At 42.6% G+C, this 17,484-nt stretch overlaps 1 protein-coding gene across 1 annotated transcript; it reads right to left on the bottom strand.

The window, feature by feature from the left end:
• Positions 1-128: 128 nt before the first annotated feature.
• On the bottom strand, positions 129-17,061 carry LOC118109455 (protogenin B). Its single transcript, XM_035156579.2, has 19 exons — positions 16,926-17,061; positions 15,701-16,000; positions 12,477-12,621; positions 12,179-12,312; positions 11,783-12,079; positions 11,474-11,633; positions 11,110-11,357; positions 10,152-10,316; positions 9,597-9,902; positions 8,348-8,533; positions 6,015-6,110; positions 5,710-5,896; positions 5,443-5,570; positions 5,134-5,304; positions 4,464-4,646; positions 2,975-3,098; positions 2,724-2,862; positions 2,515-2,622; positions 129-2,414 (listed from the first exon to the last, which is right to left on the bottom strand). The coding sequence occupies exons 1-19, from the start codon at positions 16,990-16,992 to the stop codon at positions 2,004-2,006; spliced, it is 3,555 nt and encodes a 1,184-aa protein (XP_035012470.1). The 5' UTR covers positions 16,993-17,061; the 3' UTR covers positions 129-2,003.
• Between the last annotated feature and the right edge of the window lie 423 nt (positions 17,062-17,484).

Genomic DNA, 17,484 nt, shown 5'->3' with positions numbered 1-17,484 from the left:
ACACAAATGGAAATAAAAACCAATGACACAACACGAAACGTATTTTTCCAAGGACAATTTTATTATCTAGTATTTGTGATCATCTTGAGAGTATCAAAAAATCTGTTGCAACATTTCAACGCGTAAAATAATTTGCTTTGTTGCTCGCTTTTAATTAAATGATGTATTTTGGTATTCAAAAGCAGAAATATTAAAAAACCATAACTTAAATAATAACAGTTAAAATCTACACTCTAAATCTACATTTGGCACCTGAGTTGAGTCAGCAAATTTTACCTGTGGCTTTAAAAATGAAAACACTTTTTTCTGAATAGCAACAAACATTGAACTGAAAGCCTGCCTAATAAATTTAGAAAAAAGTCACATTAAAATTGGGAAATGTTTTCGTTTACAACATCATGGTAAAAAGGTCATCTAAATTTAAAAATGTCCAATGTAAGATAAGTAGCATCAAGGTGAAATCTTGTGGTAATAAAAAGACAACAGAACCATTTCGACATCTCAAGCTTTTAAAAGAAAAGGACTAAGGAAAAGGCCTTTCTACCAATCGAAACCATTGGATATCGATCACATTTAAATTCAAATAATGTAAATGAAAACCAAAGAAAATCACTAAATAACAGAGACTTCAAGTTTTCTTTGGTTAGGATTATTTGTTTTACAAAGATATAAAAAATGATTATGTTGCTCTTCACACATTGGGTTTTCTTTTATGATAGTCAGAATCCTTCATTGTCACACCTGGACAAGAAATATCACAGGGGAGATGAGTTCTTCCCCGTACAGTTTTAATGAACGGTGAAAGACGATTCTCTAACCCAATAATAAATATCGTCATCTATCACTGGTAGGAAACGCTGGATCTTTGGTCTGTGAATAAATTCCACCCAATCACACCCAAGGATCAACTGAATTAAAAGCAACACCCATCTGAGGAAGCAGACAACTCTTTGGATAATAGCACCGGCATCACCGCTGCATTTAGCAATGGTCTCAAAGGCAAATGGAACACAAGCCCGGGGGGGGTCTTGTGCTAAAGCTTTCACCAGAATAAAGCATCGAGTAAATTTACACTGAGTAATGCATTCAAACAACCACTCTATGGGAAATTTACATCATTGGCAAGAAACAGCACTTTGGCAAACGCACCCTTAATATACATCCTCTATATTTTTTGGTTGCCTTAGAATATCTATGGTATCATCAAAAACTCTTTGGGTACAATATTTCTTTCCCATCTTTGGATCTCAGTATTTATAGTATGCAAAGCCCTTTTTCGATATTAAGGCCATTTTTAAAGCTTTGAGTTCAGTGCATTGAAAGTGTCAAACGTTACAGTGTGATAAAGCTCGAATAGTTTGACAAAATCTAATGCACTTGTTGTTTTCACAGCATACACCATTCAAAGACAAACAATGTGAAACAAAAGCTCTTCCAACCATGAAAATAAAAGAATTTGAAATGAAAAAAAACAACCTTGAGATAATAACCTCCCAACAGAGGTAGCAAGACATGGCAATGAAATGTTTTCACCTTGTCCCCTGAGATTGAGATAATACTGCATAACATGTGGTGAAAAGGAGGTAGTAATGTATGTACAAGAACAGAACACTGAGGTAGATAATCAGTCAGCAGGGCCCAACTGTGCCCTTCACTCCAGTGGTAAGTAAATTAAATATAATGAAAATGTATCACAGTACATTTCTGACATTCTTTTTAACATTCATCATGGGTGAGCTTTGGTTTGGGACAGACACCACCAAACACAGGCAAACAGGTAGAAAGTTGTATAAAAGAAACTGGAAATAAAAACGTTATAACAAACATTCATACAAACTCCTGAGGTAGGTTCGAAGCAAAAGCACATCTCCACTCCGTCGCAGCAGCCGACTTGCGGATCCCGTGCGCATCAGGAGAAGGGCCTCGAGTGAGGAGGCCAACGAGGTAGAAGTGGTGTCGTTCCAGCTGCAGGAGAGCGGAGATGGACGCGGGCCCGGGCGATGTCACGATTCGGCCGCTTGGGAAGCGTGCAGGGCGACGTGAGAGCCCTCCAAGGTGCAGCAGAGCCGCGAAGCATCCGGGGCGGAGTGATGAAGGGGACTCAGCTTCTTCTCATTTTCCACTTGAAAAGACTGCGTCAGCTCAGTGACAGCGTCCTCGTCATTTGGTCCAAAAGATTCCGGTCTGGAGCTCTGACTCGTCGAGGGGTTGCTCATCTCCTCGTTGCTCTCTTCGTTGGAGTAGTGTCCAGAGTCGCCCGTCTCTTGGCTGCCCTCGCTGGTGTGAGAGCTCTCCGTGTGAAACGGTCCGTAGATGATCTCCCGCGAGGAAGGCGACAGGGGCCCTGAGATTAAATCCCCATCGTACCTCAGAACAGTTTTGCCAGCCTCGTACAAGCTGGCCCTGCTCTCCGCCTGAAGAGATTGAAAAAAAGATGGACAGAAGTTAAGACAAACAGAAAGAAGACTAGAAAAAATAACTGACTGAGCTAAATGATGTCACATGATCACTCACGTCACTTTCAGCTTGATTTCTGATCTCCCTCTGGAAGATCAGCCACCTATTACTTTGATTCTTGTTGCTGGCTGGACCAGCACCATTTATGACCATGCTAGAGCCATCCTAGAGAAAACATATGAAAGGGATTATTTCAATAAACCTGTGCTCTTTTCAATATAAAACACAAACCTGTGAAACTATAAATTCCGTTTGGTTTTACTCACCCTGGGATCTAAAAAGTGACCACTGATCATGGGAATATGAGCCTCCACATTGTCTGTATGGCGTTCGCTGGGCAGGGACCTACCAGCACGTGGATCTTCACCAGCTCCCACAGCAATGACTTTGTGACTGGAGGATTTTCTGTGTCATACAGAGATCATGATGTTAACAAATGTCACAAAAATATAACTGTTCCTGTTTCCATTTATATTGGTGAACTGTTAAAATTATTTCAAATGGTTATAATCAGTACCTGGGTCGGCCCTTGCTGAGGAGGATCAAGGCACACATAACAATACAGGCCAAGGCGATGCTCACACCAACAATGATCCCCGTCATGGACCTCTGGTCTAAGTTGTAGTGACCATCGGAGGACTCTGGAAGATAACACATATTTTCAGGGGGGGGAGAACAATCACACATTATTTTCACTTAATAACAAACACTTCAGATACAGTGGAGACGTAAGATTACAACACAACAGAAGTTAATACTCATACTTTTCTGACCTACAAGGCAAAATACAGTAAAATCTGAGTTAGTACCAGAGTCTGATATCTTGACACCATTTATTATGTGTAAAATTATTATTCCATAGAAATTCAATGATTCTATGAAGAAACACAACTCTCACTGTGTAGCTGCTGCTTTTCACTGCTGCCCAGGCTGTTCCTGCGCTCTGTCACACAACTGTGTCAACTAGACACAACTACATTTATTATAGCGATTCTAATATAAAGCACCTGGAAAAACAGAAATGATTAATCTATGAACTCAAAATAATGAAATTAAAGTTCATGTTCTTAAAAAGGCAGTAAAGGGGGAAAGGAAAGCTCAGAATGCATATTTCTTGGTAGATACTGCGGCATTCATACAACATCTCATCATTACCATTTTAGATATTGTGTAGGTTTATGCCAAAGATTTATTTGTTGTAAATCATTAAAGACATAAACAGAGGTCATTTAAACATTGTTGTTTGTTATCCAGTTTACCAGCCGACCGGAAACTTAAAACCTTTATTTTTCTCCAACATTTCTGTAGTAACAGCTCACTGCCTTCGTGGGGCAGTGTTATCATCTGTCATTCATGATCATCACTGTGTGCAGCACTAAAAGTGAATTAAAAAGTACACTTCGCTTTGTATTGGAAAACATTGAGAATGTCTCCATTTCCCTAAAGTAAATATGAAAACACTATTAATGAAACAAAAAAAGATTAGAAGAAATAAAAATTAAGGATTTCTAGAAAAATATTTTCAATCTAACTTTTTACTGAAAACTGAAATTAAATGACCAAAAATAAAGATTTCTTTTTTTTTAACTCTATATTCTATTATGCCTATACTGAGCCACACTTATTATTAACAGGCTCAGTAAGTGTTGCTGACCTACGCCTCCTAGTGGTTTGTTTCTTACCAGAGAGGAAACTTTAATCACTCTCCACATTTAATTTGTTACTAATGATTAGAAATTATTAATTACAATGAATACAAGATTCAGAATCGCATGTTTTTCGAAATACATTTATATAGCAATGAAAAACAACATGTAGTTTCTGACTCAAATTATCAATAAGCGGCCTCCTAACCCTTAAATTACAGTATAGCCTGGTATAGCCATTTCATTTAAAGCAAAGAAAACTCATACCAGAGTACAGCTCTACTTAAATATATATAAAAATAATAAAGATAAGACAAGAGGCCTCTATCGTGTCAGCCTCAGTGTCTTCTGAAGTTTTACCTTCTGTGTCTGGGAAGTTGTCTGAGTTTCTGGGGTTCTTGCTGCGCTGGTTAATTCCCCGTTTCAACACCAGTTCCACAATGTTCGAGAAAGGCCCTTCACCGATCTGGTTGGAGGCGGAGATCTTAACCAGGTAGACGTTCCCCGGCTCCAGTTTCTCCAGCAGGGCCATCGTGTGGGTTCCTGTGAATGGCAGCAGAATCAGACAATAAGGATTTGTTCAAAAAATACCTCCTACCAGTGCTCTTAATGATGAATAAATAACTGTAGACATCATAAATCATTTTTCTATATCTTCCTATGACAGAAATGCCTGAAGCTGCTCAGGAGAAAGACAACACACTTTGACTTGTGCTGAGAGAATATCCGATGTGGTTTGTGATACTTTACTTAGGGATTGCAGATGAATAATGTTGTACAAAGTATGATGATTTTTGTTTAAATCTGACCCTCAAGCACTCACATACTCATTCTGTTACTTAAAGTGATTTAGGTATAAACAGTGGTTACATTTACTTGACAGATTTTTATGCTTGTATCTAATGAGAACATCATTTAAATACTGTAGATGTTTGTAAATATATTTACTCCAAAATACTTTCTCCCTCACTAACGTAACAGATGATCACAATAAGGATGATCAGAACATAGGATCCAGGTTACTACTCACCCTCCCTCTGCAGTATTTGCCAGTGTCCGGCCATCCAGGCTTGCTGGGAGGCGTACAGGATGGTGTACTGTGTAACCACCATGTTGGGCTCCGTGGGCTCCCTCCAGGACACCAGAGCTGTGTCTTCTTCGATCAGAGTCACTCGCAATCCTCCAGGTGGTTGGCTGGGCGCTGTAAACCAAAAAAATCACATTCACAATTAACAGCTAGTAGTTGAGTCTTTGCATTTGATGTAAGGCTGCACCATGGACACACAGAACGCGACATGATCATGACAAAATGACGTTGCAGCGATGTCCCGTTTATTACCTGCTGGCAGCGTTCGATGGTAAACAAGCGAACTCCAGGGACTCGACATCTGGTCCACATGGAGACGCACAACAAACTCATAGCGAGTGTTTGCAACCAGATTCTGAACCATCACGCTCTGTTTGGTTCTGTGAACAAACAATATTCATACATATTGGGCATTTAGCAGAGAATAATCCAGTGCTACTAATTGTATGTGATACTAATCTCTAAATGAATCTTAACTTAAAGGGTAAAATACTAAGTTATCTTTGTTTCTTAGCTTACATTTGTATGTAGCGTATGGCAGAGGCATTGTGGGTGCCCACAGGTGTACAGCGGACTGTGTAGCTAACAGCCTTTCCAGAGGTGAAAGCAGGACGGCTCCAGCGCAGGGACACTGCAGATGAATTTTTGGCCAAGACGATCACGTGATCTGGAGGTGGCGGGGATGCTGTCGGTTGTTCTCTCGCCGCTGGATGATGCAAACAAAAGTCATATTTTTATCATTCATTTCAAAATTCGAGACAACTTCTTCATTTCATTTTGAATTGCACAACTTCAGGATTAAACAAACAGAGAAATGTACTCACACACACATCCTGGAGTACTAACTGTTTGGTCTGTCTGATAACCATCTCCAGCTTGGCTGACAGCCAGAATCTTGACATGATACTTTCTCCTTGGATCTGAAATCAAAATGAATCAATGTTTAGCTAAACTACACCTGAAGGTTGCTGAAACTGCTCAAATGACCTAGAATGGCACTCAGTAGAGAGCACACCTCCACCGAGGCCTCTTACGAAACTGGATCCAGATTTTTATTGGATCTGCACTAAATTGCACACGTCAGCCTCAACATGCATTATTTTGTTCATCCAGATCCATGAATTATTCTCTGAGAAATCAAGGAAATGTTTAAAAACCGCCCTATCTCACAATGTTTAAGAAAGTGAAAAAAAGTCCTCCCCCTGATCCGGATCTGCACCAGAATTTCATTTCCTGACCCAAACCACATCCTTCCAGCAAGTTTCATGGTAATCTGTCCAGTAGTTTTTGTTTTATCTTGCTAACAAACAAATAGACAGGGGTGAAATCATGATGTCCTTGGTGGAGGTCATAAACCAATAGGCTCCAAAGAAACTTGGAAAATAATAACAAAGCCTGAAGGATCATCATTAAAATACCAAACGTGATGGTGAACAAATAGAACTACATCACTTTTAAAAAAGGCAAAGAGACACTTTGACACTTAGCTGCAGGAGGGTAAGTTGGTAGGACATAACTGTCCCCCCCATGCATGGCCAATGCAGGGTCTCCTGAGTGAAACCAACCTCTAATTTATCACGTGTTGTCATGTGTAAGGAGCATGAGAAAGATCAACCAGCCCGAGGCCCGGTAAATATGGTGACATGATCAATAAGCTCTGTGAAAATATTCACAAAATGTCTTTTCCCTTTGAAAGCCCATGAAGATTGTATTACACAAAACTCCAGTGGCAGTAGGTTGTATTTTAAGACTATACAAGTACATAACAAACTTTGAGGGGATGAGGTACAATGTGAGTTGTTTGTATTGTGCACTTAGGATAATTCAGGACACACCAGGCTGTATCAGGACTGTCTTTAACACATCAGTAAGATCAATGAGGTCTCAGGACTGGACGCTTTTCTCTGCATCAAATGTTCTGTTTTAACTTGAAAAAAAAAACTGCAACTGCCTCAGCTCCTAAATCAGGACAGCTTTAGAGAGTGTTAAGATTTGTTTTATGCCTCCGGTGTGAAAGGTCAGCGTATGGGTATTGACCAGCGAGGGCGGTGTGTCCACGCCTGTGGTGGGGGGCTGGGCCAGGGGCCGTGTTCAGCTGCTGGGATCCGAGGCCCATGGGACTGGGGGGGTTTGAATGGGGTCACGGGTCAGGCCAAGATAGAACAGAAGGAATCTGGGTGCAGGACAGCGTTATAGGAGCTGGGCCCCTTTTGTTTCCCCTTTCACATTCTTCCTACAGGTCTTGTGTAATAGCCTTCAACTTGGAGCAACCATGGTTCCAAAACAGAAGTTATACTGAGAACAGCGATGTTAAAGAAAATGTAACTAATGACAGCGGCATGCGTTATTGTCAATATAGAAGCTTACTTAAAGAGTTTCTAGTGAGAAATAAAAATAATAATTACAACAAAAACATTTGAACAATTACTTAAAATCGAATAATTTCTATTTCAGCTTTTTTTGTAAAAGCAGAGTTGGAGACCAAATATACTTTAAGCTTCACGTCAGACAAAATAAAATAGCTTTGATCAGTGTAGCCCTGGTTTATATTGCATATGCATAAACTGTTGTGGTTTATTTACATGGACAGCAAAGATGACCAGTGTGTGTGTGGGGGGGGGCGGGGTGGGGTCCTAATCCAAGACTGCTGTCTCACGGCTAGAGGTCAGTGCCGTGGTCCAGCTCTGGCCAATCCCAGGGGTCTTTGTCTGTGTGCTACGGTGTCCACCTAAAAGGGGGGTAGTGACCAGGGGTCTTACGGGGCAGGTCTGGCCCTGGATACAACACAATGACCAGGGGATAATTATGCAACTGCAAGGATGGGAAACTGTGGTGGGAGGGACATCTGGACCCTGACCCCTAACCCTGGGAGCCTGATCGCACACAATGCTGCAGCGGGACTGGTGAGGGCTTCTGGTTAGGCAAGAGGGGTCAACCAGGAAGGAGGAGGGAAATGCAAATGCAGCATCCAACTGGCCACTGAATTAAATTGGGGCAGTGCAAGAGAGATCAATTTTGGAGAGAAGCTACCGTTCCCTCTCTGTTTGTTGTCTTCCCAAGTCTAGAGGTCCCGCTATGCGACAAGACACTGGAATTAAATCTTCTATTTATATTCCCTACAACGAGACATGTAAAACAACAACAGTGGATGACTCACCAAGGCCACTGATGGTGTACGTGTTGGTTTGAGCCTGCAGCTGGATGTGGGGCTGCTCCGGTTGACCTTCCTCATGGTAACACAGCCGGTAACCCTGGACAGCCACAGATTCGGTGGAGGTTTGCCAGCGTGCCACAATGCAGGTGCAGTTAAGCGGCTCAAGTTGAAGAACAGGGGCTGAAGGCACTGTGCAGGGAGGAGGGGGAGAAAGCAGGCATGGGATCAATAAAGACTCTTATTTTGAATATCACTGCACACAAAGGAAGACTAAACCTCCCAACAACAAAAACACAACAGGATGCTGGGTATAGGAAAAAGTGGATTGATGGAATACTGAACATTACAAGTGTCAGTTATAATTTCAGCTTAAATTTGCAGGTGGATGTGTAGTTACAATTCCCGATGTAGACGAAATCCTAAATTAAAACATGTATAATTGTCTCTGTGATCTACATGTGCAACAAAATATAAAACTAAACTTCTGAAAACCAGAAAAACAGCTTTGGTGGACAAACAGCCTCCCCCAACACACCAGGCCATGAACTAAGGCTATTCTTCCTCCCACATAGACGCCTGAGGCCCTCTCTTTATGACCCATGACTGAGGCCGCTCTGACATCACTGACAGCGAAGGGCAAAGGTTCCTGGGTAACCAACACAAAGACTGTGGGACAATGCTACAAGAGCAAACTCTACTCATAAGCTGGCCACTCTGCATGAGCTCCAGTGATCCTCTTGGTATTCTAAGTGCAGTAAGGCACCGATGTGACCAGAGCAAAAGCACAGCCAGTTACAAGTTTGGCAACATGTGATTCTATTACATGTACTTGTTTATTGATAATCATATTCTAATAAAGACTGAATTTTAGATCTTTAAAATGAAAGATCAATGCTTTTGAACCAATTCAATATATTCAAACTTGCATGAAAACTAGGCACAAAACTAGAAGGGCATTCATTCACAAATTGCACACACTCTAAACATCCCTGATTTCCGCACCAAAATTGAATGAGTTCTGCCCTGACCTAAAACACACCCTTCCAACAAGTTTTGTGATAATCTGTCCAGTCATTTTTTCATAATTCTGCTAACTTACAAACTGACAAAAGACCAAACGCAGACACAAACATAACCTCCTTGGCGAAAAAAGTTTAAACAGCCACATTAGGGGATCACATAGAAAAAAAGACATGTGGGTTTACATCACCAGCTTTGAGGACATTTCATTTTCAGCCTTCTGCAGGTTTACCTTTGTTGCTGGAGGCTTTAGGTATATGATGCGATGTCCAGGCTGAAGGCTCACACCAGCCAACGCGGGTGGCTGCAGCCATACGGAGCAAGTAGATGGTGTCGGGCTGCAGGCTCTCCAGGAGATGTTCGGTGCTGTTCTGAGGTAGCTCCACAGAGGTGACAGTGGTGTCTGAAGCTGTGCGATAGGAGAGTCTGTATGCGGACACCTGACCACGGCTCAGCTTGGCTGGCAGCAGCTGCCAGCTCACCTGGATGTCTGTGGAGCTGTGGCTGGTCAGAGTTAGCTCCGGGGTACGCAAAGGCACTGCAGGAAGACAAGGATATCACCAATATGCTTGATACAAAAAGCTCTAGACATTTCTATTTCTTATCCTAAAAAATAAGCTGTTAGTGAGTAGAATATTCGAGAAAAATTTGCAAACTACAGCGTGCCCATCGACCTTTATCCCACTCAAAATCTAGTCTGTACACAAATCACTTGCATGCATGTTAGGTTAACTACCAAAGTGATTTACTGTGAGGAATGCTGGAATTCTCAATGCTCTGTGCTTACCATCCTCCAGGGTGTGTTGACTGACTTGGTCTGACATACGACTGGCTCCCATTGGCATATAGGCCACGATGTAAAAGCTGTAGTTTCGAGCAGGCTCAAGGTCATCGATGATATAACTGGTCGTGTCATTGCCGATGACAACTTGGTATTCTTCGTTGTTCAGCCCTGACATGCAACAGACCAGAAAACACGTTAGGGGACAGGTTAAGGTTATCCGAAGAGGAGGAGACTGTCAAGCATATCGCACTCAAACTCATCCTCTGCACATGTTTAGAACATGTGCAATGCTCCACACAGCATCACAACTGCTTCCAGGCCTCTTAAAACAAACCCAATACAATCTAATACCTTGTTTACTACAGAGGCTTGATAGAGAACTCTCAATTTAATGGTCTGAGTTAATTATATCCGTGCATTAGTACTTCGCTAGACTTTTAAAAAGCTACCGTGTCCCTTTTACTGCACGAAGAATGAGCTGGGGACTGAACAATGGGTTGGATAAGCCTGTTGTCATTTCAGTGAAGTTGCCATTCTGAGTCCGCCTTGACCCCTGCTCTGTGCAGCATCAACAGATGGCCTTCACCAAGTAGAGCTGATCACATGTGAGAGCGAGTATGTTTATTGTGGTAACGGAATGATGACTACGCTGCACTTATATAGCGATTTTGTGTGTTGGCAACCACTCAAGAAACATTAACCCATCCATTCACACTGCACTACTATTGTAGCACATATTCATATTTACATTCTGATGAAATAGCCATGAGGGGAAATTAAGGGGTAAAGTGCCTTGCTCAAGGTCTGGAGGAGCTGGGGATCAAATCACCGACCCGTTAGTGGACGACACATTCTACCTCCCTATCCACAGCCGCTTGTGTTTGACTGTCATCTTGCATCTCTTCACACCTTTATCATTCCCAGTTCCCTAAATCACAAGTGACTGGATTACTCCTCTCACCTTCAGCCTTCATGTAGTGGATGGAGTAGGCAATGACTTTGTCCGCGTTGTAGAGCGGCCTCTCCCAGGCCAGTAAGATAGCAGAGCTTGAGATTGTCTCTGCGTGGATATTTCTCGGTGCACTGGGCCGGTCCTCGGACATGACAACGATAAGGCGAGCCAAGGACAGCACAGAGCCCTGCTCACTCTCTGCCAAGCACTGATAGATGGCGTCATCCTCGGGGATGATCTGGGTGATCACCAATTTACTGCGAACAAAAAAACCCAGAAAATTAACTCAATGACATTTGATATTATTCAGTCTGTTTTCATGGTACTTATTATGTTGTGTTTGATCGGGAACACTACTCTTGTTGTACAATACCTGTTATACATTTTGATCCTCCCATTTAAGTGAACCTGTTCTCCGTTTTTTAGCCAGCTGATGCGTGGCGGGGGCACTCCCTCCGCTTGGCACATAAACCTGGCAGTGCCGGCTCTTGGACGGGTTTGGCTCTCAGGCCTCTCGACAATGGATGGCGGTTCTGAAACAGAGGTTTAAGAGAAAAGTAATGTAATTGTATAAAAAAATGTTTCACATCTGCTAAAGGTTTTGTTGTGTTATAGAATATGCAATAAAGGAACTAGACAGAAGAGGCTGTGTGAAGACCTCTGAGATGAGAGTTTACAGTACCTAGAACTGTGATGTTGGCTGCAGCAATAGTGTAGTTGCGGGTTCCAGGAGTGGTGGCCCTGCAGAGGTAGACTCCACTGTGCTTGGAGCTGGCATCAGTAATAACCAGGTTCCCGTTGCCCAGAACTTTGGCATTGTACACATCGATTGGTTTACTGTCGGCCCGGCTCCAGGAGATGATGGGCCAGGGGTTCCCCGTGGCCACACACTCCAGCACCACAGTTTTGTGAAGAGGAATAGTGACGTTCTGAGGTCCAGCAATGATTTGGGGCCTCTGACGGGGTTTAGGACCTGCACCTTCATGGGAACATTTCGGGAAAATGAATTCAGAGTTTTCCAAACAGGGTGATGGTTTATTTTCCGGTATGATGGTTTAAACAGATGAAGTGTCTTTACCCTGGTTGACCGTCAGCGTGGCTTCTCTACTCTTCAAACGGCTGCCGATGTTCGTTGCCACACATCGGTACTGTCCAACATCTTCCAGCTGAACATTGTGAATTTGAAGAACTCCATTGGGCAGAACCGTAATTCTACAAACACACAAAGGCAACATTACGATGGTGTATAAAACTAGAGCCAAAACGCTTTGGATGTTTGTGGGCCAATGGTGATATCACTATTGAGTAAATCATTTTCAGTACCGATATATCTGTCAATTTGGCTTCTATCTAAAACAACTGATGTGTGCAGGTACCTGTCTGTCTGAAGTGGTAATGTGCTTTGGTTGAGCTCCCACGTGATGGTGGCAGGAGGGCTGGAGGGGACTGCACAGGAGAAACGTGCCACTGACCCCTCAGTCACCACCACAGGCACGGGATGCAACAGAAACTTTGAGATACCTGTGGAGAAAAACTAATTAGAAACCAAAGCCAGAACTTTCAGCTGCATAGAGAACTTTAACTAAAACCCACCTTAACAACCTATTTGACCATTAATGGGTGTTTGCTTCAGGAGTGGGCTTCTGAATTGGATATTCATCATGATTATTTACTCAAATGTACTTCACAGTTGCTCGTGATTGTCACACACTGAAATATAGTATTTTCTCCCACTCCTGGGTAAACATTATACATTATGCATGCACAGCAATGACTTTGATGGATGTTAACTGCTTCTATGAAAGGAATTGATCTCCGTAAGTCTCCGTGATCTTGCTTTTGTGCAGATGAGCTATCGGGTCCCATACTGACCAGCTGGGCCGATCAATTCAATCAATAGAAGAATGACACTGAATGATGCATTGTTATAGATAAAAACCCAATCAATACCCTTTGCATAAGAAGGATTGTGAGCAACCACGAGGAATAGAAAATATGAAAAACAACAGTGTAAGACAAGGGTAAACCTATTTCTTACAGAAGACTGTCACACTACTCCAAGGCAAGATATTGCAATTTGATGCAATATCATACTTATTTCACAGCTATGCTTATATAAACTATATAACTATGATGTGTATAAGTATATTAAATATATATATACTTGTTTTACAATAACTGAAAGAGCAGTGCAAAGTTTGCTGAGTCAGCCTCTGTTCCTGTGCTGTTTATGTTGTGTAAGGTCTTTCAATAATCACCACAAATTAGAAACCCCTGATCTGCATTAATATGGAGCACGCTGTATAAGATATGAACAGTGACCTTCATTCATTTAGGTGATAACTCTCTCCCTTCCCCCTCACTCACAGGAAGGAAGTCAATATCATGTTAAAGAAAATCAATACCCTGTTCTCCCACTGAAACTCCACATTTAAATCCGGAGCTTTGGGACGTCCAAATTAAAGAGCAATCCTTTAATTTAAGAGCTAATCTCATCAATGCTACACACATGCACTGGTAACTCAGTTTATGTGAAGTGCGGTAGGTGGTCAATAAATTAAATTGTGGTTTGTTTGTAAGATATTCTGAGGAAATTGTGGTAGGTTTAAGTTCAGGTTTAGGGCGAGTACAAAATAATGCCTCCGGCCACTGGCTGTCGCCCGCTTGGAGGCATAAAAAACCCTGGCCAATCTTCTGACAGCAGCCCTCACTGGTGAGCATCAGGACAAATCCTCAGGAAGAAGTTAAACAACATGTTGTTTACTCTTATCTGAGTGACCAGGGACGATCTTGACTCTGGCTGGGGACCGAGATGTAGATGGTGGGTGTGGCCTACGCAGACCGATCTGCTAATTTGGTCACCTCTGTTGTAAAGAACAAATCAATGCCTGGGTCAAACATCACAAAGGTTTCTCTAAAGAGGTCAGAGTTCCCCGCAAACCCCGGTGCATTCAATTTTAGCCCAAACTGGACAAGAGATCGAAGCCAGTTTACCATTAGTGCACAAAAGAGAAGCCTGCGAGACTTGTGTTGTTTGTAACCTCTACAAAATCTTATAAAAATGATAACCATCAGCAAAGCACATGCAGAACACATAAACTTATTTATGCAATTATTGTGGGAATTTTATGACAGATAACTGACGCCCTCTGTAAATCTAGGAAGTGCTGAAAGTGGCGATGTCTCCCTGGGGCTGCAAGAAAAAAACACTTCCTGAATGTAAACATGTTTTTGCAAACACTATCTACTGCAGAATATCAGGTCCGTTCTTTCGCTTGACAAACTGCAGCCTTTCTTGAACAAAAGGGCTCTGCTTGACAGGGCAACAGAGGGCCTGGTGCAGTGAAAGGGATGGTGGGAACGGAGAAAGAACAGCAGGGCGGCCCGGGCCGAGCAGAACGGTGACATCACAAAGCCTTTCCCTGCTGACCCCTGACCCCCCAGGACCTCTGGACAGAAGGGGAGAACAGCAGAGGCCCATCCTCCACTCCCCACCTACAGCTGACCAAAAACCTTTAACCCTTTCACTGACAAAGGCTGGACCCCAGACCAAACTTGATTTTTCTGTTCTCATGGCATAGTCAAGTTTGTTTGTCCTTTAATACACCAACAGTTGCAACCAGACTGGCAGGGAGTTAGTGTGTGGTGTGAAATTACTGCTCGGGGTTTATTTTCACGTTTGTATTTTTGAATTTCGAAAATATCCTCCTGCATTCTAGTTTCATCTAGTTCTTAATCAATTTGCACTGTTGAGACGCACAGCCCAAAATGGGGTATTTGGTGTCCTCAGTGTCATTGTCAAAATCAGCGGACTTCAGCGGACTTTCAGAGGACTTGCCAGTTTCCATGACACAAATCATGGGATATCCCTTCCAAGACTTGTGAAGAGAGGCCATGGTAGACCAGGCCCAGTGAATAGACACAGCTGTCCTGTCCACTGATAAGTGGACAAACAAATGCCCTGAAAACGTAGCCTTTTCTTCTGGGGCAGTCAGGGGCACTCCCAACAAAGGCTAAAAGGCAAATGGCCTTTCAGGGATTCCTCTGTGTAGCAGACCATTCAGCAATCACACGGCTACGGCCTGCAGTGACAATGTGACCCCACTAGCCAGAGAGAGAGAGGGCTAATTTCTACTTTTTGCACATGTTTCCTGAGCACTTTCATACAAGTTCAAGTTGTACTTTTCCTCAAAACAAGGAAAAGACAGTGCAGTCCGACTCAGCGCTGACTATTTATGGAGTCTTTATGAGCTTTGAGATAGACTCTCCATCAATCTTTAACTGTCTCTTAAAATGTCCCTTTAACTGGCCTGGCAGCTTTAAACTCCAGCACAGTGAAGTCTGAACAACTTCCAGGGACATGGAACCCCAGACTTTACTCAGTAAAGAGAAAAAAGAAGAAGAGAGGGGTGGGGTACATCTGCTTCCCATCTCCAGGTTAATAACCCATGAACTTGCTATTCTAATGCCTTCATGATGACACCACATAGTAGATATCACCAACAACTTTAACCCATTTCACCTCGGCCTCAACAGTGGAAACTGGGGGATAAAGTCCATCCTGTAGCCCCTGGGAATTCCTCTCACCCTCCATACTTACTTGCGATAGTCAGACGTGATCTTTGGCTTAGGATAGCTCCATATTTGTTCTGTGAGAGGCACTGGTAGAATCCTTCATCTGAATCCTCCTTGGTATGCTTAATCTTTGGTATGTACAGGGAGCCGTTAGGCAGAAACTGTATGTGCTCGCTTTCGGCCAGCCGTACTCCGTTCTTCAGCCACCTGATGGTGACCGGCGGCTGCCCGTGGGCCTGACAGTCCAAGACAGCGGGGTCCTTTGGTAGTGCAGTAACATCACTGGGCTCTGTGATGAAGGACAACTCACTGAAACACACAACACCTGGAGGAAGACAAAGGTAACATTAGTAAAGACTTTTATTATGTTCCTGAGTAGTGGGGGACAGCTGTATATGTTGACAGGCCATATATATCAGGTACTACATAATATATATATATATACATACATATTAAGTGCTACACAATGTATTACAAATAAAAAGATTACACAAACACTACAAACATATATAGAGCTTGTAATATGAAAACAAATGTAACATTAGAAAATTGTTTTTTTTTATGTTTGTAAGTATTGGATGACAAGGACAGCTGTATATCCTGAGAGGCTATATCAGGTGCTTCATACAACCAAATGTACAAAACTTGAAAATAATATAAAAAAACAAACAGAAAATGTAAAGATAAATGCTCATCTTTTTCTGCATCGCTTATTCTCTAAATTACATCAGCAAACATGATAGTACATCACAGTAATAGTACATAATAGTAAGGATAACTATGTTGATGAGGCTGGAAAAATATAACTTATCTCTCGACAACAAATGTAAAAGCAACAGCAGCTGTATTATTTAATGTGGGATGTGATATCTTCTGTTAAAATAGAAAAAGTAAACAATGAGTTATGGTGATTTAAAATGAATATTTGCTGCCTGTCATTAACATAAAGCATGAAGTCTGTGAGCATCCAAACCAATGAGACAGAGCAGGACTAATGCTGAATATACAGTGAAAGTCTTATTATTCTCAATCAGAGTGGTGTAAAAAAAAGTCATGTTTTCTTGTAACACTATAGTTGTGATCGGTTGTGATGTGTGTGTTTCAGTGGTGATCGTTATATGTACGGGGTGAACACACACACACACACACACACCCACACAGAGAGAGAGAGAGATAGCCCTAACCCACCAGGTCAGACTGAGCACTCACACTATCCACGATACCATCAAAAACAAAAACAACACACTTACTCGACAGAGGTATGAAGAGGACAAACAGCAGCCACCGCTGGAACACCCTCATCTTAAACTTGGTCATTTATCCGGAGAGTTGGCTCATTTCCCCCGAACCACCACCACCACGACCGGCGCCGCTCGCTGCGTCCTGCGTGCTCACCGTAGATCCACAGGACTGCTTCTGCTGCGGCCGGCCGGGGAGCGACCGCTGCACCCGGGGAGCCGGGGACCCCCTCCACCCCCTCCCCTCTGACGCATGCGCTGTCTCTGTGTGTGCGTGTGTGTGTGTGTGCTTGTTTGTCTCTGTGTGTCTATGTGTGTGCATGTGTGTGTGTGTGTGTGTGCTTGTCTTTCTATACTTTTGAGGGCCAATTTTGGTTCAATATCATCACTGTGAGGACATTTTGGGTGTTTCTCTCAAGTTCAAAGGGTTGTATAGGGTTGGAGTCAGGCCTCTATTTGGGATGGTTAAGGTTAGAGAACACATTATGTCAACGAGTGTCTTCACAGCTATTAGACAAGTGTGTTTGTGTCTGTGTGTGTGTGTGAGGACATTTTGGTTGTTCCTTAATAA

This window comes from Hippoglossus stenolepis, chromosome 5, assembly GCF_022539355.2.
Source record: "Hippoglossus stenolepis isolate QCI-W04-F060 chromosome 5, HSTE1.2, whole genome shotgun sequence".
NCBI lineage: Eukaryota > Metazoa > Chordata > Actinopteri > Pleuronectiformes > Pleuronectidae > Hippoglossus > Hippoglossus stenolepis.
The sequence above is the reverse complement of the archived record's forward strand: the minus strand, read 5'-3'. Positions and strand labels throughout refer to the sequence as shown.

What these genes read in the sequence shown, in the direction of transcription:
- LOC118109455 (XM_035156579.2), bottom strand. Translation starts at nt 16,992, where the DNA reads ATGACCAAGTTTAAGATGAGGGTGTTCCAGCGGTGGCTGCTGTTTGTC. An exon ending in CCATCGAACGCTGCCAGCAG is followed by an intron (nt 5,305 to 5,442) that starts GTAATAAACGGG and finishes TTTGGTTTACAG; the next exon opens with CGCCCAGCCAACCACCTGGA. An exon ending in GTCACTTTTTAGATCCCAGG is followed by an intron (nt 2,623 to 2,723) that starts GTGAGTAAAACC and finishes TGTTTTCTCTAG; the next exon opens with GATGGCTCTAGCATGGTCAT.